Here is a 26968-nt window from a genome sequence, read left to right as displayed (position 1 = left end):
AGTGTTAAAAGATATTGCGAAAGACAATGTTGATTATAATTCTCACACTTCAAGTAGTGGTTCCAAAATGATACTACCAAAGAGACAACGAACGAGAATTATTGAAAATGAAGATAAAGATTTGCAGGAAGACTGATGTGACACTACCCAAGTAAACCCAGGATGCACATGGGAGATTGTTTTTAAAGAAATCACACCATTGTGAATTACAAAATTTAAAATTTATCCTTCATTTGCAAGAAGAAAGTGCATATGTATAGAATAAATAAAATTAAAAACATTCAGAAGCACATCTAATTCTTCTCACTTAAAATAAGATTCAGTTTCACTTGTTCCGCTGTGAAAATTTGCTGGAGTTGCTGGTAGGCAGTGGTACAAAAATGTGCGGAGCATTACGGGTTAATGCAGGGGCAAAGCTCTTCTTGTAGTTCAAACTGTGCTGCATATATCCTCCTTTTCAGCAATCAATAGTTGTGTAAATTCTGAAGAAGAATAAAAATTGTCAAAAAATATCCTTTTTGCAAAAAATCATCTATAAGCGACATTACGCTCTTCGTCGATAAGTTGTAATTAAGATATTTTTCATCAAACACAGTCTCTTTGCCAGTATAGATAATTGTGTTCCAAACATATCCACTAGATGATTCACACAAATGAAAAATCTTAACACCAAATCATGCTCGTTTTGAAGCGATATATTGCTTCCAGCCAAGTCTTACATTATACGGCATCAGTGATTCAGCTGTACTGATGTCTCTTTCAGGAGTGTACGCAGTTTTAAATTTATGTGTTAGCATTTTTGAAATGCTGTAAATTTTTTAAAGCTTTGGCTCTGAATGCTCAATTTCATCGTAAGTTAAATTATTGTCATAATGAAGGAATTTCATTAACAAACTATACCTTTTCTAGGCCATAATTTTACGAATAATAAAGGAGAATGAACGTTGCCAGCTTGCATTCGTGAAAGTCATACGGGCTCCACACCTGGCGTGTTGGCATGAGGTACCATTCCACCTTCATCCTGGTCACCTCTTGTTCCCATAACCGGTAATGTGGGCAAATATTGTTACAGTTGTGATGTCTTAATACCCGTGCCCTGTCTTCAAGGCCTGCTTGACGCCATCTTTCAACAAGATGATGCACTAACTTATGCTGCCCTGAAGTTCTTTGAGACAGAATGTTTCCGAGTGTTGCCCTGATCAGCACATTCTCCAGGCCTCTCACTCATTGAGAACATCTTATCATGGGTTGCCGGGAGATTGCCATGCCATCACTCGCCAGAAAATAGAACTAAACCTGCATGGAATGAAGTACAGGGGTTGGACAAAAATATGGAAACACCTTTAAAAAAACATGTTTCTTTGCTTAATATGGTGTAGGAAACCCGTTGGCATCCAAAAAAGCTTGCAGTCTTCTCGGAATGGATAAATACAGTTCCTGTATGTTTGCCAAGAGAATATTATACCATTCTTCCTGCAAAACGGTGGCAAGTTCAGATAATGATGTTGGCGGTGGATAACGAGAACGCACTTTCCATTCCAATGTAGACCACAAAGGTTCGATAACATTCAGGTCTAGTGACTGTGGTGGCCAGGGGAGATGGGACAACTCATCCTCGTGGTCAGAAAACCAGTCCTGGACAATGTGAGCTGTGTGAACAGGGGCTTTGTCGTCTTGGAAGACACCATCACCATCGGGGAACAAAGTTTGTACCATGCGAGGAACTTGATCGGCCAAAATGTTCACATAAGTCTTGGCAGTCATGTGCCCTGACACAGTTATCATGGGGCTAGCAGAGAACCACGATATGGCTGCCCAAACCATAACAGAACGCCCGCCATGTTTCACTCTTGGCAACAAGCAGCCTGTATTATAGGCTTGAGATGGCGTTCTCGAGACGTAAACTTGGCCAGAAGTGGGAAACAATGTGAAAGAAGACTCGTCGCATCACTGATGTGTGGCTTCTCAATTGCAGCACGGCCAGCAATTCCCTGTTTATGAAGCTCCCTTCTAATTGTTTTGGTACTCACAGAGTTCGGTAACAAAACATTCATTTCAGCAGTAACTTTTGCAGCTGTGGTCTTCTTATTTTTCGTCACAATTGCCCTTAATGATCGTCTGTCACGATCACTCAGGACACACTTTCGTCCGTGCTGTGATTTAGCAGATGATGTTTTTCCGCTTTTCAAATATGCGGAATAAATCTTTGATACAGTACCTCTTGAAACACTAAATACCTCGCTACCTTCCTTACAGAAGCACCTACCATACGTGCTCCAACAATTTGCCCACGTTCAAAGTCTGTTAACTCTGACATAATGCAATGACAACCTCACATAACAGTACTCCGACAACAACTGAACTGTTTAGTACATTTACGAAGTTGTATAGGTGGCATCAGTAGTCAGAAACGCCAGCGCCACCTACATATTTCATTAAAATCAATCTTTCTTTTCAAACATGCATTTCACAAGGTGTTTCCATATTTTTGTTCCACTGTACCTGTATCAGCTTAGTTCAATCAGATGTTCAAGCGGATTACAGATGTTATTGGCTGCCAGATGTGTCAGCTTGGTGTACTGAATTCCGCATGTTATGAACGCCAAACCACTTGTTAATTTAATCATATCTTCCTCTCATTGTATTAATAAATACAATACATACAATAAATATGATTCTATTATTTGCTTTCCTTCCTGGTATAGAAATTTAATGAACAGCACCGTATTTCTTATCTTCTTATAAATCTGTACTACAATCTAATTTTTTGAACCGTCGATATTTGCATCTTTATATCAGAATCTATCTCATATTAAGGTCCAGTTCTGTTAAGTGTGCAGTGCGTGAATGCAAAAAGGCCACCAAATCCCTAGTTCGACCTATAGTGTATTTTAAGGAATAACATCCAAACACTTGGTTATGTATGAATTTGGTGTTTCTATGCCATTGGTACGTATAGGGCTGCCCAGGAAAACTTTTTTTTTTCTTTGTTATGAGTTTCAATTCACAGCTGAGTCCTTGAAATTGGAGTGGCTTCATTTTCGTCTAAATATTATTCAGCGTACTTGTTTGTTTCGGTGGTTACATGCTGAATAATAGAATCATCCATGAGAGCATTAAAAAAGGATAAGGGGCTAGCTTTAGCTTCAATGAAGATTTTCAGTCCTGGAACTCCGATGAAAGGAAATCTTGGAGGGAGTGATAGATTATTAGCGACATCAATCTTACACCCCCCTCTAGCCATTGTAAGGCAATCATCCTCCAATTCTGATTCATCAGTACTTGAAATGCCCTCAGAGATTTCATTAGCAAAAGAAAAATTTAGAAACTAAATTTAAATCACAGGTTATGCCATGGAAAAGTCGTTGCAACTGAAATCTTAGCGACATTCAAGTTCTTTTATAAAGCTGTGTTTGAAAGTTCCTCCCTCCCACTATTTATGATGCAAAAAGCATCAGAGAATTATCAATAAAGATTCCTTACCATTAGATAAGCAGCTTTTTGAGCTAATAATTTGCAAAGTGACAAAGCACACACACACGAAAAAAAAACCTACTCTATTTTTTTTTTGGTGCATGACGATGTTTTTTCCTTTTATAAACAGAAGATCAGTTAGTTTTATAATCCTAATTGTAATATTCAAATGTTGTAAGAGTGTTTATTCTGTTCATTTTTACCTTATTTATTAAAAGTTCTGAATAACAGAAATAATTTTGTTGTCCAAGCTGTACAATATCTACACTGTTAGGTTTCAGCTATCCTAGGACTTCCTTCTTCCTAATTACAATAACATCTCAATAGATGCAAGAGAGGCTTGTTGAGCATTTATTGCCAGAAATAGCCATTGGCTATGTTCCTTGTCTACGCCCCATTCTTTCAGTTTGGCTACTTTTTGGCAAAATGAGGATTAAATAGTAATCAGTAATCAATAGAAATCTATTTCACATTTTCAACACACTGTTTTCCATAGTTCATTGCGTTTTAGGAGAAATTAGAAATTTACTTAATATTTAAAATAATATCCTTTATTAAAACTAAGAGACCTAAGTGAATCATAGAAACTAGCGCGTGTTGCTTTAGTTTTAATATAGGCAACTTAGTTAAGAACATTTAAACATAAGCAAGATTTAGCACTTAAGAACATTTGCTATCAAAAATTCTGTTCTAGTAACGCTTACAAATGGCACTAGTAGTATGTTTCATTAAGTCTTGAATAATTTATGAAACAGGCATAAACACTATTATTAGGTTTGATTGCTTTTTTAATTCAATATGATGAAAGACCATGATGAGTTTGCAGTGTACCTGATATAGCATATGAGGGCTATTTGCCTAAGGGAAAGAATGCCTACGAGGAGGATTTTCTAAGGGCAACTAGCCTGTGTTCGCATTTCGCATGGGGAAAAATACAAAAACGACTAAGTGATAGGCCTTTTACTAAGGCTGGGAATTTTAATAATATTAGTATTTAATATTGCAAAACATGAAATTAATGATTTCAAGGAAAAGTTGAATTGAATTCCATATTCAATCTAATAATACCGAGAAGAGATAAAATTGAACGCATATTGATCAAATATCAGGTCTGTCTTCTAAATGAGTATTAAAAATCATTCAATAAGAATGCTGCAGAAGAAAGAGATTATTATAGATTTGCACATAATGTATGGATTTTTTAAATCACGTAAACAGAAACTGTGCTAACACCATTAATTTCTTTCAACATATTTCGTCCTCTGTTAGTTGTCTGTTGAGTTAGCTTGAAAACAAAATAATGATCTTGTTAATAGCTGTAAGGAAAACGAGAATCTCTTTTTTTCACTTTAATGTTTTATGACAGTGTTTAAGCAACGTTTTTACAATATATTGTAATAAAATATGCATAAAATGTTTTTATGCATAAGTACTAAACAACTATGTTTTTATACCAGTTGGATAATCTCTAGATGCCTGTGTTTATAGACTTATTTGATAAAGTTAAATGGCAATGCACAGAAAGCCTATTTACCTTGAGGTGGACATCTTTATAGAAAGTCTTTTTAAGAAAAATGGCTTGTATTCACGTCACAGCTGCAGTTTTAAATCAGAAGAAACAAAGAAGGAAAAAATAAATAAAATTTGAAAGCTTTCAGATTTTACATTATGCCCGAAGGGTCCTTTTTTTTTAACATTTTGTGTGTTACCTTCATTTATTAAACATCATGTTCGCCGCACTTAAACCATAAAATTCAGTTAAACGGCAATATTGCAAAATAATTTGAAAACGAGCAGATCTTCAGAATTTCCGATACACAGTCTCACACACTGGAGATAAAAATTTTCTCCCCTTACGTACAGTGTTGTCATTGCTCGATTTGAAATCGTTGAGTTTGTTACTCAAGAATTTGTTAAAGTGTTACAAAATATGAAATCGATAATAAAACAAATTCCAAATTAGGGCTTCCAAATGCCCATATTCAGTGGAAGATTACGTTATTCAAAATTTGATGGCTCTAGGTACCGCTGTTTTATCACAATGCGAAAGACATACATACATTATGCAGATTCTTCATTATTTAATTTCTTGAAATATAATACAGGACTGTAATATTTGGTGGCAACAGTTTGAAAAGTGAATGAATGGAGAAAGTGAATTGACGCAAAATTGCAAAACAAAATTAATAGCCCTTCTGGGCTAATGCCCTTTGGACTAGTAAAATTTTTTTATTCAGATTTGAATAGCGTTTTATTTGCAAGATTGCTGTTATGAAAATTTGTCCAAACATAGTTAAATGACTATAAAAATTAGTTTCCCAAACATATACAAAACAATAAGCTATTTAAATATATGTTTATTATGCTACATTTTACTGCGGGAGATGAACTCATCAATCGCCTTTAAAATATCCATAAGTATCAGCTAATGAAAGATCCATAAGTATCAGCTATTGGTAAAATTATAATAAATGAAGTTAAGTAACAATTGTATAAAAAATATTAAAAAAATTATTTTATTACTCGCTTATTTTTATATTTAATAAAAATCCTTTGGTTCATTATTGTACTTACTTAATAAAGTTCAGAACCTCTAACATATAACAATATACATCTAAGTGTTGCAACTGTGGCCGGAGCTAGACATTTTGTCGACCAGTGTAACATCTGAGGGTTTTAAATTTTGCTGCCTGGTGTATTACAAAATTTTAGAACATTTGCCACCTCTAAATACCGCTGCCCATTGTATTATCTAAATTCTAAAAATGTTCCCGCCTTTTAATTCTGCCACTCAGTGCAGCCGCTCCTGCTGTGATGTCAGCCCTGGTTTCAACTAGTATCAGTTTAAAGCTTACGATTATTAAAAATTCTTGTAACATGTTTATTATTCTAGTATTTCCGAAGATAAAGATGTTTCTATGTTTATTACGTTAATATCAATCTTATGCTATCAAAAGTCTGTCATGAAAACATTTATTGTATATATAAACTTTCAATACAATACTGATATGCTTCTATTAAAACAAATCTTCATTAATTGTTAAGGTGCTTTAAATCATTAAAATTTTGAATTTTTTTTTAATAATTCTGGTCAACTAATCATGTTGTGGATATTTGATTCTAAAATAAAAGAAAGGAACTTTGAATAAGTACTCTGGATTTAAATATTGGCTTCAAACTGTCAAACCAGATTTTAGGTGAAGAGCTGCTTAAGTCTTATTATTCAATTATTTTTATTCTCCATGTCAGATATTGGATGAAGAAATAAATTCCATTTTTACTTTAAATACATGTTGAAAGTATTTCTGTTCTCTTGGCTAATTCGATAGCAGTATTAAAAATGAGAGCAAAACATAGATAGAGTTTTGGCGACTTAACAGTTATGTGCAGCAACCCCAAAGCGAAACAGTTCCCAGCAGGTGTCCTATTAGTGCAATCGCACCCATCGAAATTGCTGAAGGAAAGAAAACCTAACGAGAGCGTATATATGCTTGCTGGCCACTTAAAGCAAGATTTTGGTTGAACATATATATGCTTGCTGGCTGTTTAGACCACAATTTTGGTTGAACATATATATATGGTTTGGCCACTTGGAGGGTTAAAAAAACTAAAATATAATATATGAAAACAAGAGATAAGGTTATATATATATATATATATATATGTATATATATATAAATTAAGCAAAAATATCTGTTAAACTAAATATTTTAAGTATTAAATATTATGTATAATTGCATTGTTTTATACAAATATAAACCGGTACTTTCAGATCAATGAAACAAATGTAATTAAACCTTTATGCACTTGCTTTTTCTAGAGCTACATACTTAGAAACAGTTTATTTACATTGCACTTATTTTATTCATTGTACTTTGATGAGTTCAAGAAATAACTTTGTTATTTGCTTTTATGATGTTCAGCAGATCATGAGGATGAATTTCAAAACATTAAAAATCAGCAAAAATCAAAATATTTCAAATAACAACATAATGTACTGTATCTAAATTAGAAACAAATCTCAATAAGATGAAAGTAGCCATACTACTTACAAGATATAAGATAAGGGAATATTTTTAATGAATAACAAAACTTTTCATACAGAAAATGCATATTATTAGGAACCAGTTAAAGGTTCTGCTTTATCATCATTCAATACAATATTTTCCTCTGGTATTTTCCTTGATTTTGATATCCCATACAAATCTTTCATATTTTTACTCAATAAAAAAACAACTAAACTGCAGATGGTGGCAAATAAAATAAAACATACAGCTAAACTATGAAAATAGTATCTAAACATATTATCGTCATACAATTTACAGTTGCCTTTATGCCCACACTTTTCTTCCCATACAAAACAAGTTTTGTCTATCACATATCCATAAATAAGAGGATAAGGAATAGTAGCTAAAATAAAATATTGAATTCTATTAGGAATAATAAGCAGAAAAGAACTTCATTATAATATATTGACTTAATGATTACAACCATAACTATTTTAAAAAGTAACTAAGTTCAAATTTTAGACTTAAAAAAATTTCAGCAAAAATTGCTTCTTCCTACGAATATTGCCAAAAAATCATAATAATGCATATTTAATAATCTTGCATCATTTCTGTAAGTTTTTTCCCCCCAATGGCAGTTTGTGAACAATTACATATGTAACCCAGTCCATTAATCTATACAAGGCCAGATGTGGTGGTCTCTTTATTATGGAGGCACCTAATAGGTGGGCCACCATCACCTTTCCTATAAAGGGACGGACAGTTACAACAATGCCTTCTCCGGGATTCGAACCCAGGCCCTTCAGCATCGCAGTCAGCTTTCCTGACCACTATACTGAGTGGGCGGCACATTCATTTCTGTAAGGTTAATCCTCTTATTTCATTTTTAATTATATCGAATATTTTGTAGATTGAAGGAAGGAAACAAGCTTTAATTTTCTGAAATCTGAACAGCTGAGAACAGATTTTGCCTCTTGAAAACATAATAAATATTTTATAACTTTAACCCTTTCAGTCCCAGTGGGTTATATAAATCCCAGTAGATGTTTAAAGAAGATGTTTTAAGAAGAAGGACTGAAAGGGTTAAGTGACTTTTAATCAATTTACATGCAGAGCATGTAGTCACAGTTTTTATCACACAGCTTACTTTGCAGGAATTCTACAGACAATTTATCCAGAATGCTCACTAAATCCCAAGCAGTATTCCTCCCAAAATTTTCTGTTTAATAAATGTACTTCCTAGGACCTTGAATTTCACATCTTTCATGTTTTTTAAAATTATTTTTCATTCTTTTAAGCATAAAAACCTCATTGTTTTTCTACATATCTACAGTTGTGAAACTTGTCTGGCTATTCAATTATTTCATAATAAAATATGATGCCAGTTTGTCATTAATATCATTTCAATCAAGATACATATTCAAGCATTTTAAGTTGATGTTGATTATGTAACAATATATATTTTGATTGCATAAACTTTAGGAACAGATACAGAAAAGACTAGCGAAATCAAATGAAAAATTGAGAACATCATGAAGTAATTAATAAGTTCTTCATATCATCAACATTAAAGAAAGAACTGTTAAGTATAAAACAATTCTACAAATAAATGCAAATCATTTTTAGAGAAAAATTCTAAAAAGTCTGAGAAACATAAAAGTGTATACTAGACTTTCAGGTGCCAGCAACATTTTTTTCTTAAAACACCAATTTTTTTATATGCTTTAAGAATGCAAATTTAATATTTTTCATAATAAAATATGTGGAGAACTGATTTTTAGTTTCACTTCACTAAATAAAATATTTCTGTTCCATTTCAAATAGAAACTTTTCTTTGCCTTGGAATGGCAACAATCTGAACTTGAGAACTTGATTTTCGATTTGTTTTGACACAGTTTGAATACTGCCAATGAGAAGTTAGATTAGATTATAGAATTTCTGATATTCAATTAAATTCATTTTTAAAATTAGATTGGGTATTTTCAATAGAAAATTATCATTAAACCACTACTTGTAGAATTTTAGATGCTGCTTGTCTCAAATAGAATCGTTAAAGAATGTAGCCAATTAGCAAGAGGCGCAGCAACGTATGTCCTGTTACGTCACAACTTCTGTCTTACCTCACAGCCTCTTTTTGACCAGCACAGTTGAATTGAAAAGATCGCTATGCAATGCTCCTGGTACAAGTCTCATTTCTGTGTAAATAAAATACATTTTTATATCAATGCTGTTTCATTCAATTATGTAGTCAGATTAACCGATACCACTCGTCAATGGTAATCATCCTTCAATGGTGAATTTAGGACAAAAAATCCTTTACAGTAACGGATACTTTTGGTTTTGATTTTTCCCGCTGGTGTGTGTTCCACCTGAAAAATGGCCAAATCCAAAACTTCTGCTGTGGTGATTTCATCTTTTATTCAAGTTGATGCATCTCTTTGGTTTCACATGTTGGAATCTACTTTTGAACTAGCTGCTCCCAAACCGGTAACGGAACAAAAGACAAAATACAACTTCACTTCACTTAGCTAATCTTGTAACTGTTGTTTGTGATGTCATCATTTGGCCCGATAAAGTCAACACATATGATGATCCAAAATCAAAAGTTATAGAAAGATGTTCGGAATCCAAGACTCAAGAGATTCGTCGGCTGCTAGCAAGCGAAAGCCTTGGTGATAGAAAACCTAGCGAATTTCTCCACAAGGATGAAACGTCGCACAAAGAATCACAACATAGAAGATTCACTTTTATTTGAACTCTTTAATCAAGCGAAGCTTGTTCCTATTCAAATTTTTTTAGCTTCCATCTCTCTTATTACTTCGGACAAAGCTGCGGAAGTAGCTGATCAAATTTTAGCTACCAACAACATGAATATATCCGCCATCGTCTTTAACAATGAATCTTCTTTGACAAATGCCAACTGTTCTTCTTCAGCTAAACTTCGTGAAGAAATCAAAGTTCTTAGAAAAGAAATGTCTGAACTTAGTTGCTCCAGGAGTTTACCAATTTTGCTCTCGTACCAATTTTGCTGGTTGCAAATATTCCAAATCGCATGACAAAATTTTGTGCTGGTATCATTGAAAATTCAAGGATAATGCAAAAAAAGTGCGTTTCTTCATGTGCCTACAAGAGAAACTTGAAAAAGGAGAGTAGAGGCGACCGACTCTTCCTGTCCTCGTACATGGCACCACCTTTTCATTAGTGACCAATCAACAGGTAGGTGTTTTCTAATAGATTTGGGGAGTGATGCCAGTTTAATTGTTGCAAATAAATCTGAAATGAAGGCACCAGTACTCCAAACTTTTCGTGCTACCAATGCTTTGTCTATTGATGTGTATGGTCGCAAAACAATATCTGTTAATTTTGGTTTAAGATGCAATTTTACTTTCTCTTTTTATATTTTTAATGTTACATGCTCAATCATAATTGCAGATTTTTTATATTACTTTAACTTATCTCCTTTACGTAACAAGCGTCTAATTGATTTAACAACAAATTTTAAAGTAACTGCCAAATTAAATACTTGTAACATTTTTTCTGTAAAATATTGTGTTGATAACGGATTTGGTAAATTATTGTTACAATATTCTGATATTACTAACTTACCGAATCCCAATGAACTTCTGAAGCACAATACTGTGCATTATATAAATACTAAAGGTCCTCCAGTTGCTGCTAAACCTAGACGTTTAGCTCCTGACTGCCTCAAAATTGCAAAAGCTGAATTTCAGTGCAAAATCCAATTGGGTCATATGAGACCTTCAAAAAGCCACTATTCATCACCCTTGCACATGGTATCCAAGAAAGGGTCAAGAAAAGTCTGTTGAATGGAGACCTGTTGGCGATTATCAATCTCTTAATGCACAGACTGTTTAAAGAAAAATATCCTATTCCTTGCATAGCTGATTTTACCTCAGAATTATATAGTAAACAAATATTTAGTCACATTGATCTCGTAAAAGCGTATCACCAAATTCCCATAAATCCAGATGTTATACATAAAAAAGATATATGTACTCCTTTTGGTTTGTTTGAAAGTTTGAGAATGGAGTTTGGGCTTTGTAATGCTTCCTCATAGGTTTATCGATGAAGTCACTAGACACTTTGCTTTTATGTATGCATTTATTGATGATTTTCTTATAGCTTCTAATAATGAACAAGAACACTCACAACACCTGATATTTTCTAAACTTAAAGAATATGGTTTATGTATAAATGTAGAAAAATGCAAATTTGGTCAGTCTATCATAGATTTTCTAGGATTTAAGTTATCGGGTAAAGGAATTGAACCCCTCCCAGATCATGTAAAATGCATCCTAGATTTTCCTCAGCGCCAGACTCTCACACAATTACACCGATTCTTAACTTTATTTAATTTTTATAGACGTTTTCCCAAAGCTGTTCATATTCTAGCACCTTTAGTCAAATTCCTTGAAGGCCATACAAAAAAAAAAAAAAAAAAAAAAAAAAAAACTTATTCCAAAGCTTCTACTGAGCAGTTACAATGGGGCAATGAAGCAACACTCACCTTCAAAGCATCTAAGGAAGCTATCGCTAAAGCAACCCTGTTATGGCATCCCATGCCCGGTGCACAATTAAGTCTATGGGTCGATGCGTCTGATGTAGCAATCGGCGGCTCGCTCATGCTACTTGTTAAACAACAATGGGAACCTATAGTTTTCTATTCAGCTAAACTAAGCAAATATCAAAGGAATTGATCCACTTATGACGATGAACTCTATGCTATGTATTCTTCAGTAAAAAAATTCAGGCACATGTTTGAAGGGAGAAATTTTATCATTTATACTGATCAGAAATCGCTTAAATTTGCATTCCAGCAACATCTTAATAAATGCAGTCCTCGTCAATTATAACATTTGGATTTTATCTCTCAGTTTACTACTCATATTGAATATACTAAAGACTCTAATAACATTGTCACTGATGCATTTTCCCGAATTGAGATAGATGATATTTCATCTACTGTGATCCATTTTCAAAAATTCGCTGCTGCACAATTAAGCCATGAAGAACTTCAACACTCATCCTCTCTAAAATTAGAGAAACATTATTTTTCTCTTGAGAATATTCATCTGTATTGTGACATGTCACAAAAACATCCCTGTTGTGAGCTCCATGATTTATATTTGTTAATGATATTCAACAGCCGTTGCGTTCCTTTTTAGACAGAGCTTTGCTTTTGTAGTTTGGCAACAGTAAGAAAAATGAGAATAAGGTTTTGATTTCCTTATGTGCATAAGCAAATAAAGTTTGGCTTTCTTAAGCAAGAAAATGCAATTGTTTATTTAAAAATATTTCTTTTCAAGTGCTATAGAATGGAATCAGATTTAATTTAAAGGTGAGATCGACTGAATGAAATAATATTCAGGTAGATTCAACGCAACAATCCCCATCCTTTTGTTCCTCAGTCTATGAGATTAACAGTTTTCAAAACTTTACATTTTTTCTGTCATCCAGGTATCTCATCCTTCATTGATTTAATCATTAAACGTTTTGTATGGCCAGGAAGGAGAAAAGAAATATCTTTTGTGCAGAGTTGTGATTAGTGGCAATGAGCAAAAATCGACAAACACACCAAATCCATCGGCACATTTGCTGAACTCGATGCTCATTTTACATACATATGAATATATAATATAGATTTTATAGGCCCTCTACTTCCACCTGACGGAAAACAGTTTTGCATGATTATTGTAGACTGGTTCACAAGATGGCCAGAAGTTATTCCAAAAACAGACATGACTGCAGAAACAGCTGCTCGTGCTTTAGTACACGGCTGGATATCAAGATTTGGATGCTTAGTTACAATTACATCTGACCAGGGTAAAAATTTTGAATCTAATCTTTTTAGAGATATAACTCGCACACTTGGGTGCAACAGGATTAGAACCTCTGCATATCACCCACAGTCAAATGGAATTATCGAATGCTTCCATCGGCATCTCAAAACAGCCCATAATACAGCAACATGGACTGTAACTCTTCTACTTGTCCTCTTAGGCATATGCTCAGCTATTAAGAATGATGACAAAGCAACTTCTGCTCAACTTGTCTATGGCAAGCCATTAAGATTACCTTCCGATCTAGTAACAAGTGATGTCATAAACCAGACCTTAAAATCTGCATATGTATACAGTTTACAGTAAATAGAATTTTATTATTGATGTAAATGGGAAACGTACTACAGTTTCAATTGATTGCGTAAAACTCGCTTACCTCCTGCCAGATGACGTTACTCATACCTCATCTCTACCTCCAGTTTCAACTCCTTCCCCACAATGTTTTAATCAAACATCTACCATTAAAAGTGGGCATAAAGTCCGATTTCCAAGGCATTTAGCCCCAGATGCCATACTTTGAGTAGAAACTTATACTATAACATTTTGTATTATGCATATGTTTCTACTATATCTATACCACATACAATATATTTTTACTATAGTGAACTTCATATTCTATATTGCACTATTACATCATCATTTTCTGTATATATTGTAGATATTTATTGCAGTTTGTAATTGTGACTTCGTCACTTCTGTAGCCAATCAGCAAGAGGTGCAACAACATCTGTCTAACCTCACAGCCTCTTCTTGGCTGGCGCCGTCGGAGTGAAAAGATCGCTACGCAATGCTCCTGGTACAAGTCTCATTCCAGTGTGAATAATAAAATATATTTTTATATCAGTGCTGTTTCATCCAATTATGGAGTCAGATTAACTGATACCACTCGTCAACGTTAATCATCCTTTAAGAACTTAAGACATATGCAGCTATTGGTTCTTGCAATCAATCTCCATATTGAACAAATACACATTTATTAGCATAAAACTGTATGATAAATAATTTGACTCTGTAGCTGACTTTCTGCTTGGCATGTATTTCAAACCAAAGCATCCTACAGGAAAACATTGTTGATATTACACCAACAAAATAATTAATATCCCTGAGGCCAACCTCCCAAATTTTTATATATTTTCATCACTGTGTGACTTTCAGCACAAGACAGTTTGAGAAATGATTCACCCAATGAATGAATACCAAACCAAGCATGGTAACTTTTTATCTTGATGATGATTACGTACTTCGGCTAACTGCACTAAAATGTGTCGAGAGGGAGAAATGTTAACAAAAAAAATTTTTTTTATATCCAGAAAAAAAAAAAAAAAAAAAAAAAAAAAAAAAAAAAGAGCGAGAGAGTTTGTAAATGATACTCACAGGCTAAAAAGATTACATTAGTGCTGTCTGAACTGAGCATAACTGATTTGTTATTCAGATAAGCACAGGACACACTATAGCTAGTGTAGCCGGAAGACAGAATTTAAGGGTAAAATTTTTAGAATTTAGTGAAGCTCTGAAGGATAAAATTAGAGATGGCAAAATCTTTAGAATTTAGGGAAAGCACTGGGGCACAAAATTTAGCAGAAGCAAAATGTTTAGAATTTAGGACACACAGGAACTGCACCGGCCTGCAAAATGTCTAGCACCAGTTCTGAATAAGCCTTATGTACACGTGGGAATTTATTTATTTGAAACTCAAATAAGCCTTAGGCATATGCAGGAAATAGCATGAGTATAAAAAATACCTAAAATAATACATTGAGGCCTAATTTCATTAGCATGCAATAGAAACAAGACAAAATTTAGTGGAACAACATGTCTTTAGTCACCAATCTCATGAAACAATGACAATAGTATATAGCAGACACTAGTTAAGCATTAGCATGATAGTGAATTTGAAGGTTTTCAGACAACAAACAAAAAGGAAAATTTTTAAATTAATAGAATTTGTGAAGTGTTGAAAATTTACACTCCAGCATCTGTGACTGTGCTGAGCAGAAAAGGTGAACTATATAGCTGCGCGGAAGACGGAGAGAAGGGTTGTGTGTCTTCCCAGTTCTGATTGTGCTGAAGACTGTCCTTAGTGCTATACCTATCCAAGGTGTTTGTCGACATGGTTAGTAGCCATGATTCTCTTGAAGCAATGTGATGATAGAGTCCTAACATGGAACAACACACTGCAAGACTACATAGTAATAAGAATCTAGCCAAGCCTTCTGGATAACTTTTATAAATCGCCAATTACCTGCCTGTCATAATGAACTGTTAAGAAGACTCAAATCATGTTGTATCAGTCAAGTAGATTCGTATGTTAGCCATTGTATAATTTCACTAATGTGTCATAGTCTGACACGATATACTTATCTATTTTGTTAAACTGAAAGAAAGTCATTGATTAAATCTTATGTTTTCAACTTAGTGCAATTTGTACTTCTGCAGCAGATAACCTCGTTTCTACATGTAATACTATGTTTAACTCTTATGGCTTTTTAAAGAACAAAAATTTCAAAAACAACATAAAGAATGGTGATAAATGAAGATACTATAACAGAAGTCTTTCGTTGCGATGAAAGTGTCCTAATCACCAATCAAACTAACAGATAGCAAAATTTGTAATATGGTTCTAAATTCAGAAAATATTACTATCAATAGTGAAGAAAGCAATAGATAACAAAAAAACTTCAAGTGATGATTTAGTAGGAATTTTCGACATAGCAATTAAACGACCTGAAGAATAGAACTTTTAATTGAACAAGAAATTATATCTATCTACAGAATAAAAGAAAAAATATTAGCACCAAAAATGAAGCAACTTGCACAGGAAAAAATGTTTAATAAAGAAAACTTATAAATATTCAGTTTTTTCTTTTCTTTTCTTTTTCTTTTTTTGGCAAATTTTGATTCCCTTAACCTTATAAATACTTCATTATTTCATAAACCACTATTTCATATTTTAAATTTTATAATTCTGCAGGTCATTTTACTAGATTTAACCTGACAATCTAATATTTCGGAAAATCCCAAATCCGAAATCTCTGAAGTCCCTATGAGTCCAGATTTTGGACTTTGTTATATATATACATATACTGCTGGAGGCCCTTAAAGATAAAATTTTTAGTTCCCCCCCCCACAAATAAACACTGTTACTCAGCTCCAGCCACAGATTCTTTCATAATCCATTCAAACCTCTCTCAGTCAACTCATTCCAAGAAAGACTGATGCTGTCTACAGTATCCATGATATCATAGTTTTCCAAAAATCACAATTGGATTGTTTTTCTTCTCCTATCAGTTATAAAAACTGATAAGAGATAAACTGATAGGAGATATTGATAAGCAATCAGATGCTGGAATGCCTACATTAGATAAAAAGCTTTAAAACATGAAATGACAATCCTATTCATCGGTTGAATTAAGGAAGGAATGTTCGGCAGTAAGAAAACCACTTCTACTGGAATGCATGTTGTTGAGTAGTATGGCTCGGACCATAATTAATCAAAAGTAAAACTTTTGGTTCTAGTTTTTTTAATTCACAGTAGCGTTGATCAGATTGGAAAAAATCTTCTGTAAATCAATTCTCAAATATTTTTGTAATGGTTCTAGACTTTTTATTAGATTCCTAAGTTTCTGGTGATTATGTGATCTTGAAATTCCTTCAATGCTCTTGAGGATTAGAAATGATAAAAAGAAATGATTATAATATAAAGTCTCCTTTAGCATTACCACCCAGTAGAAGTAGAACTGATACCTCGTGTGATTTTAGAACTTTCTAATACTATCACACAATACTGAAATAGCATTAAGCAGGGTCTTATCTGTACTTACAAGTTTAAGAAATGTTCAATTTAAATTGTGTTTATCAAGACTTTAAATAAATGTCAAAATAACATAAAAGATTTCCAAAATGATTTCTTACCAAAAATTGAAATGACAAATTGAACAGTAGCAAGAGCAAAAGCTTTCTCTTTTTCATCTACAGATCTGAAATTAATGCACATAATTAGTATATACATTAGAGAATTATAAGTAATGCATTTGAAAAGATAAAAATAGTGCATTCTAATTTAAATATTAAAAAAAATTGGGGGTACACAATATTAAATATCTTAATACGAGACTCATTTAATGCATTCACGTATTTTACCAATAATATGAACAAATAAATGGACATTATATTATAGAATTATCTTTAAAATTTCACAAATATTTTAAAATAAAGTGCTATTGGATTTAAAGAATAAAATGTTCTCAAAACATGCAATTCTAAGCTAGGCCAACAGAGTAAAAATATGTGGTACTGCTTAAAATTTTGTGGAATAGCTTGAGATAAAATTCCTTTTTCTATTAATAATGTGGAACTTAATTGCATCTAGTTTAAAATATTCTACATTACTGGTTTTGAAATTAAACTATAAGAAACCTATGTAGGAAGTATAAACATATGGAAAGCAAGAACAATATTTAACTAAGAAAATATTAGTAATTGTGGGGGGGGGAAATGATAGTAAATCATTTGTAACAAATATTACTCCTATGGGGCTTCAAAATAAAACTGAGGAATTAAGAATTACACTAACCTAAAAAAATTGCTCAGTTAATGTTGTTATTTATTATAACATACCATCATGCAATGTAGTGGTTTCTAAATGACATATTTAAGTTTTGGTGGGCAGACTTTTGCTTAAAGACAAAGGGTGCAGAACTGTAACGGGTCTAATCAAAGATGACCTGTAACAATGAGCAATATAGCTCACTAACATGTGTACAGAACAGCTGTGAGTTAATAAAACTGAATGAGGTATGAAAAGATAAAATATTTTCTGGTCGGGGGGAAAGGAGATTAAATTACAATTTTGCTTTTAAGATGGGCACTTTTATTGATCAATGTTCAAAACAAACATTTTATGTTTTGAGAAGATTGACGTGTGCTTTTATTTTATATCACTTTCTTTTTAAAGGAAATATTCTGATTTCATTTTTAATTACATGAAATTTCATGTGAATGGCATATTTTAATTCAGCAGATCTTTTCAAACACAAAAAATTACAGTAAAAAATTAATAACATTTTATGATTTTATGTGACACAAATGAGATGGATTCCAGCATAGAGTGAAAATATTCTAACTTTGTTAACATATAATTGTAATTATGCCAGTAAGTTATAAAGTAATATAATTAATAAATGCCAATGTAAGTATGAAATGGTCACATAATACTTTCATGTATCACAAAAGGTAATACATATTACAATAAATGATTATTCAGAATATATCTTTTAATACAAATGCTATATTTAAAAGTTATTATTTATCAGGTTTTTCATTTAATATACTAAAAAAAATATAGATTTGCATCATAAAAAAAAAAAAAAAAAAAAAAAAAAAAAAAAAAAAAAACTGCAGATTTAATAGTGCACAATACATATATTGATGCCAAGGGAAAACACACAGGTAATGAAGAAAGAATTGATACTTCCCACAGGTATTATTTAAATTGATTTTTTTCCCCACAGGTTGTCAATTTCACTAATTAGAAATTAACAGTTATTACCCATCAATTTATGCTTCCACTACCTTAACACATTAGCTCCATTTATAAATATATATTGAAGATGTTCCCCTTTGTTACTCACAACTATATGATTTCACAGCAAAAACCCAAATAGGAAGACAGAAAACGACTTTTCAGAGATGTTATGCATTTCAGCTTGTGGTAATCCCTTAGGAATTCTTGAGGTAATTGTCAGTATTTGTTTCATTATTGCTCTCTCATGTATATTTATCATGATTTAACTTCTTGGAAGAGTTTTTTTTTTTTTTTTTTTTTTTTTTTTTTTTTTTAAACTTCTAAGAATCTCTGAATTAACAAGCCAATGAATATTCCCTCTTTCTGTTTTTCATCACTAAGCTTTAAATAATGATATCTGACGTAAGCAGAGTATTCTTGCCTATAGCATTCACAAAATCTTTGATTAGGTTTTGGCAGACCATACAGAGATAAGAAACTTATGTGTGCATAGGTCGCAGTATTCAAGTTGTTGTGAGATGTAAGGCAACAGGCTTTAACATTGCAGCAGCAATAATTCGTTCAGCTAATGGCTCCACTTGACATTAGAAGAATCATTACTTCACGGCCAGCATCAAGAGATTTCAGCAATCAGCACTGTGTCTGCCACCAAAGCCTCTCAGTTTCAGGCAGGCTGATGGAGCAATGATCCCATTTCTCCTCTGATATTGTTTCAACTGTAACAAATCACAGGATGTAAAACACAACTAAAAAATTAAGACAGCATAACTATTTCAGACTAGGCAAGAACTCAGAATGCTCTTAAACACTTGACTAGAGAGACTCTTGCCATAGCAAGATCATCATATAATGTGGAAAATAATCTTTTCTATGTCTTCAAGGTTGTTTGAATTGTATTATAACCTATCATAGATTTATATTAAATGCATTTTGTTCTTTCTGCTCCCATGTCATGAACTTAAAGTTCTGTTTCTGAAGCAAAGAGTTCTCTCGCATCACCATGTTTTGTCTCACTGTTTGTGTAATTCCTTTTTTGTGTTCTGTGTCATCAGTACCATGCCAGGAAAGTGTTTCCAACCATTCAATTGCTATATGATTTCCTATCGTCTAGATGTACTCTATCTCTCCTGAAAGTCAGTCATAGCTGTACTGATACACTCTGTATATATACAAGAATTTGAAAAAAGAAGTTTTAATGTTAGTGAAAAAAAATAAAATTATATTTTAACACATTTTTTGACCCTCTGAATAAAATAACATTAGAAATACTACCTATGAATTCAGCTGAAAGATTATCAAATTATATAGCTCTAGATGACTTAGTTATGAATTTCTGGACGTTAGTAACAAGAAAATCTTTATTGCTTTGACAGTATATTTGGATTCTAGGCGAAGATTTATGTTCATTGAATACAGATGTAGAATTAGCAACTTTTAAAGGAAGCTGGGGGTAATTCAATTTTAATACATTCTTTTGATCTTCAGAAAAAATAACATTTGAAATATTAACTATAAATTCAGTTGAAAGATCATCAATTTAACCCTCTGAATGACACAGGTTTTGGGATTTGTCATGAAGACCTGTATTTATGCAGCACTTATTAGCTAAATTTATGTAATTACTTATTTTGGCCTCTATTTTCGTAACCAAGAATCTCATGACCGGATAAAGCCGGTCATGCCACTCAGAGGGTTAAATAGCTCTAGATGACTAAGCAATGAATTTTTAAATTTTAGAAATACAAATATTTTTATTAATTAGAGAGGATACTTGGATTCTAGACCAAGATTAATGTGCTGATATAAAAATGTTCAATGGATGTAGATGTACAATTATCAACTTTTAAAGGAAGATGGTATAATTCATAGCCAGATTTGAAAAACATTTGCACATATTCCAGATGACGACATCAATAATAATGGAACAGAAAAGTGACAATATGGATTTTTGCATAAATTTGAAAACTCCAGAAGATTTAAGATTATACTTAATATGTATAAATTTGGTAATGAATTTTTGTCACTTGCATTTAAATAAAAATTGAAGACTTAAAAAATTTCATATGTTTAAAACATAAGAATTTAGTTTCAAATGCCATATTAAATGGAGCAAATGAGAGGAAAGACATGAGCTAGATTTCTGGGAAGTAGCAGATTCGCCTAATAACCTAGCATTACACACTAAATTGGACATAAAAAGATAACATGGAATTCAGAAATCACTGCATATTTTAAATGCAAAATAAGTGAGAAAATCAGCTCGATGAATTGGAAAGAGGAGGGGTGATTTGTTGTTTCTGCTGCAGAAAATCCATTTGCAGCAATTTATCACGTTAAAGCTGATATGTCCAACTGTGAATGATATTACTTCAAAGTGGAAAGCTGAGGGAATTATATCTGTTCAATCAAGTTTAAATACACCATGGAGAATGACAGACAACAGCCATTTTGTAGATGTAAGTGTAACTAAGTAAGAGCAGTGGAATGAAACTGCATGAGATTAGAATTTTTATAAAATATTTATGAAAAATTCCACAATACATTTTTATATCAGCACAGCGACCATTCATTGAGAGCTGTAAATTTAGATAAGCATTGGTCAGCACAGTGTAAAACAAGATGCAATCAAAACTTCAAGAAAAGGTAGCCTAATATGTAGAACCATGAATTCCAGAACATTATCTAGAAGTCTGCGTTTAAGTTTGAAGAATACCATTAAGTCAAGTTGGGTGGACAAAGCATTATAATACAATTTTATTTCTAGCAGTTCGGTCATAGTCCTCAGGTTCCTGGCAGAGAAATATGAACACAGAGGTCAATCTATTTCATTTAAGAGAGTTCATTACTATCTATACTGTGACAGCACTATGACACGGGGCTATCCTGTTTTAGTACAATGTACAAAGCATATGCTTATTAATAGATGACTTTGTAATATGCATGTTAAGGAAATGGACTCGCTGGTTTAGAGCCATGATCTTAAGCCTACAGAACAACTGGTTTGTTGTTTACAAGGCAGATCTCATCACTCAAAATCACTGATAAATCACTCAAAATAACTGCTCTTCTGAAAGAATGAAGGGGTCTTTCAGTGGCAAGTGCCAAAATTTAGAAGGCAGCAATGGTAAATGTCAAACAGCCAAAGCAGGTCCAATTCCATAATGAATTAAATCATATAGGTATTATATGTACCATAACTATTCCATGAATGTTTGGATACTTTTGAACACATAATGTATCATAATCCACAGCTTCACTATTCATGGTAACACTTGGAATTTATTTGTGTGTGGATATTGTATGTAGCCAATACTACAAATAATTGTAATGTTGCACAATTTGAGTTTACAAAATGATGCCACTATATCTGCTCTACATCAATTCTTAATAAAAAATAAAAATTGTAGAAAGCTCGCCTAAAAGTTACCAAGAGCTGCTGCTCCAAAAGGTTAAAGACGTTTTCAAAAGATACACAATTAACAAAAATTAAATAAATGAAGATAAAAAGTGAACAGCAAAAGAATATTAAATGAAATTATGTCAGATGACTTACAAAAAATTACGAGAACTGAGTAACTTAAGAAGAATAAAGACAAGCCATAATATTATCTATGACTTCAGCAGAAATCTGTTCAGAATGAAAAAAAAAAAGTCATCTAAAAATTTAGTGGGTATTCTAGACATAACAATTACAGGACTTGAACAGTGGAACTTGTAACTGAAAATGAAATTGTCTATCTTCAAAATTAAAGAATCTGCATGAAAAATGAAGCAACTTAAACAACTTGTATCAAAAACAATGTTTGTAAAATTAAATAAAGAAACAAATAAATATTAAGGCTTTTTTTTTTTTTTTTTTTTGTGTGTGTGTGTGTGTGTGTGTGCAAATTTTGATTTTCTTAAAGATATAGATGCTTTATTATTTCATAAACAACTATTTCATATTTCTACATATTCACCTTACTAGATATAAAATAATAATTTCAAAATCTGGAATCGCTGAAGTCCTAATGAATCGGAGATTAAGTTATTGATGAAATATTGATATCAGATTACACAGCAGCTTAATATTTCTGGCTAGTAAAGTTCAAGATATTTATACCTTAGAAAAATTAACATATTGCCAACTTTGCCTGTTGAAGAGAACACTTTGCTCAAGCTTAATAGCACCACATATGGCAGAAACATAATGCATTCTTTCGTACAAAACGCATATGATAATCCATAAGTTTCTCCAGATAAGTTACCACTCTGATGTAGACATGAACAGTTGTTAAAAATCTGCAAATATTAATACATATACAGATATAAATATAAATACATAATGCCAAAAATATAAATTTAAAACTTGATTACTCTTAACAAACTACATAAATATATTTTCAATCATATATAGAACTTACATATACTTACAGAAATTTATTAGTTGAGCACTGACCAAATAAAAATAATACATTAAAGACAATCTGAAAATTTAAACTGACACTACAATTAAATTTAACATAAAATATAAGAAGATTAGGATATGTGCTTTATCGGTTTAACATTAAATAGTACTAAGCATTAATTTCAATTATTTAATTCATAAAAATCTGCAGTAATTTTTTATACAATCCTTAGCAATCTGAAGAAATAAAAGTCTAAAGTAGAAGTAGAAAACTTTAATATAAAACTGGTTCATTTTTATATTAAAAAAAACTCTTTATAAACATGAAAACTGTACAATAATATCCCAGTTTTTTTTTTTTATTTCACACAAAATCAAAATTTTTTACTTTTTGTAAAAGAATATAAGATATAGGCAATAGACTTTTTTTAGCTAATTTAATTAAAGCTAAATAAATGAATTATTATAGATGTCTTTCTGACAAAAGGAAAGTTGTTCCAATTGAGGATTTTCTGACAGAAACTGTACATAAACTATCAACATACCAACTTCCATCATCTTGAATTAAATCTAGAACACACATAGCATTCCATGATTTTAAAATCAAATACTATATAGATAATGTCATCGAAATTTTCGGGTCTTTTTTTATCAATGCATTTTTTAATCAAATAAATCTGAACTTTTTTTAATTATAATTTTAAGCATTGATAAATAATTTTCAGAATTTTTACACAAAATGCTTACAAATGAATTACAAAATGATTTATTAGTGAAGAATTCAGTACTTACAGTTTTATAATACTGAATAAAATCTATGACTTTAAATATATATATATATATGGAAAAGATGAAAGCATATCATTAATAACAACTTATGGAGGAAAAATGGCCAAAACTTAACATTTTTACTCACCATATTATTTTTTGATTTAAATTTGTAGCTATTGCAACCAGCAGCGCATGGAGAATAATAATTTGTACCATTAATATCACAGATTGGATCAAATGTATTTTCATTGCATGAACAATGTTTGTTACATTCCTGGCTTATGAGATTTGTCCTAAAATAATAACATTAAAATATACTTAATTCCAAAAATAGTTGTAAAAATTAAGTATTTTAAATCAGCCTTCTTGTGTTAAAAACAAGATATAATAAGCAAAATTCCTCTTCATCATTAATTTATGGCAGTACAAAATTAAAATTCAATCACTGTAAGGTTTAGCAAATAATAAACAATAGTAGGAAGAAACATCTAATGAAATTTCAGGAACTAAAACAAAACTGAAGCTCAAGTTTATTATGATCCATAGTCTGAACAAAGGTCATACAAGCGTGGCACTTAGCTCTGGTGACTGACAAGGAAGAATGCTAAATTATTAAGAGTTAGAGATCCATTTAAAAAAAAAAACTTTGATTATAAACTTTCACCTTTGGATCACATAGACAATGCATTTTAATTCACACTTAAAAATTATCATATATTAAAAGTTTACAGCAAACTCCAGTAAAAAGACAGCTCTAAAGAGGTAGATAAAGACAAACTAAATTCATTATTTAAAAAGTATTACTTACTCAAAAACAGTTTTGTTGGATATGCTAGACTGGCAACCCATGAACAAAGCACAAAACAGAACTACCCCAGCAAAAGTTTCCACAAATAGCATGTATCCTGTCAGAAAACGTGGCTTAGGCTTAAATTTTCTGATACAGATTCCTCCAAGAAATATTCCAATGACAATACCAAACATTATAATAATGCCTGAATAAAAGAAAATGAAAACTGGTAATAAAGTTAATAACTTACTTAAAATGGGAACTAATTTAAGGATGAATCCACATTCATTCGCAAGACAAATTTAAGTTTTCAGAAGACAATTTAAGATATAGTTTAAGACAATTTAAGATAAATTTCATAATGACAACACAGTACCAATTTTATCAAAAGTCAAACAATTTTATTAAACATGTAATATACACAACAAAAAACAAATATGAAAATATCAAATATAAAAAGCTAAAGAGAGAATAAGACTATTAAGCAAGCACTAAATTTACATTACAGAGAACAGATAAGACTATTTGCATCATACAATCTGAGCAATCAGAAGATAAAGCTACATTATTTATCATCAATATAATTTACTCACATTAATTGAGTTCACCTTTAAGCATTTAATAATAAAAAATATAAATCAAAATCATAATGCTTGTGCTTGCTTACCATCCAAAAAAAAAATCATTTTTAAACTTTAATTTTATTAATTGAGATCATATGCCTCATTCAATTCAATTAAATTGTTGAAGGCTAAAGATTATTTCAAGCACAATATAATAAATGTTTGCTTTAAATATCTTCTACAATACTGAAAATGTTGCAAGCAACATTATTCATAAATACTATGAAAAAAGAAATAAACATATAAAGAGATTTATCTTCTCTTGTATCATTTTCCTTTTCGTTTGTTTATTCATTCATGTTTTCAGTATTAATTCTTTCACAACTGTTGTGCACATGTTGATTAATGAATGAATTTTTCAAAAGAACGATTCAGAAATTTTTTATTTACATTACAGCACCTTCCAAGCATAAGATAGGTGATGTTACAAGTGCTTTTACACTTAAAAGAAGCTGATTTGCCGATCCATTAGAGAAAAAGGCAAAGAAATTTGGAGCGTATGTTTTGAATTATTATATTAACAATACAGTATATGAAGTGATATAGTGTACAGCACACTTTATGATTATTTTATTAATATTTCTGTTTTCTTAATCTGCCAAATTTACGAATTAAACTTTATCAAATTTATCAATGTGACATGGATACACAGCATTCGCTATTATTAGCGATGTGAGCTGGAACAAATAACCCAGATAAGGGAATATTGTTAATTTTTCGGTTAGAGTAGACTGAAGGGTACTCCTTGTATTACCACAAAGTTGCTGTTTCATTTATTGCCAAGTTGTCGTTTTATTTATGGTAATCTGAGTAGTTGAATGGTATGGAAACCCTATTATGACGTAAATGGTTGCATAATTGCTGTAAATTTTGAATTATGGGATGTTTGGTGGTTAGGAAGTACATTGCTTGTTTTGTTGTTTAGATGGTAGAATGACTGAATGTAGTAAGATTAATTTGAAGTTTCTGTATGATTTTGAACGAAAGGGGAAAAGAGCATTACTTGACTGGTGTGTAAATGAAGGTTTACTTAGTAGCTATTTTCCAGACAGTCCGAAACTACAGAGGATATTTTTTACTCTTATTTTTGTGAATTTATGTGGCAATGCTGATACACGGATTCAAGTTCAGATAATTTTCGGAAGATTTTGAATGCTGTTAAGGAATTTTGTGTGCCACAGACTGAAGATGTAGAAATTCCTAAATAAGGTAAGTGGATATTTGCTTTGCGTAGTGCTTACATGCATAAAAGGTTTTCCGGTACTCTTCCATTTCACCGGCACAAATCACGCCAAGCAGACTTTATTAGCAACAATATACCGTATACAAGTATACACATAAAAAATATTAACAAATGTTAGTTGTAAGAATTTTTTATTTTGAAGGCATAAACATTTTAATATTGTTTAAAATTTTGTAAAAAGCCAATAAAAAAAAGACCATAAATTTGTAAAAAGATTTTAATTTAAGAATTTACTATGCTTTCATGATTCAAAACCCTGATTCGCTACCATGAATGGCCCTAGGGCAT

The 26968-nt window shown here is 31.8% G+C and overlaps 1 protein-coding gene across 1 annotated transcript in view; it reads right to left on the bottom strand.

Annotated features, from left to right (window-relative positions):
• Positions 1-7000: 7000 nt before the first annotated feature.
• LOC118183159 (solute carrier organic anion transporter family member 74D-like) overlaps positions 7001-26968 on the bottom strand; it is a 31349-nt gene continuing 11381 nt past the window's right edge. The window contains exons 5-9 of the mRNA XM_035352602.2: positions 24833-25019; positions 24170-24317; positions 22969-23147; positions 17255-17319; positions 7001-7884 (exon numbers count right to left, since the gene is read on the bottom strand). Of these exons, the coding sequence (XP_035208493.1) occupies positions 7592-7884; positions 17255-17319; positions 22969-23147; positions 24170-24317; positions 24833-25019 (872 nt within the window). The 3' untranslated portion in view covers positions 7001-7591. The remainder of the gene's footprint in view (positions 7885-17254; positions 17320-22968; positions 23148-24169; positions 24318-24832; positions 25020-26968) is intronic.

This window comes from Stegodyphus dumicola, chromosome 9, assembly GCF_044657685.1.
Source record: "Stegodyphus dumicola isolate Sdum_Otavi_A_Nest chromosome 9, ASM4465768v1".
NCBI lineage: Eukaryota > Metazoa > Arthropoda > Arachnida > Araneae > Eresidae > Stegodyphus > Stegodyphus dumicola.
Note: the sequence above shows the minus strand (reverse complement) of the source record. Positions and strands in the feature narration are given on the sequence as shown.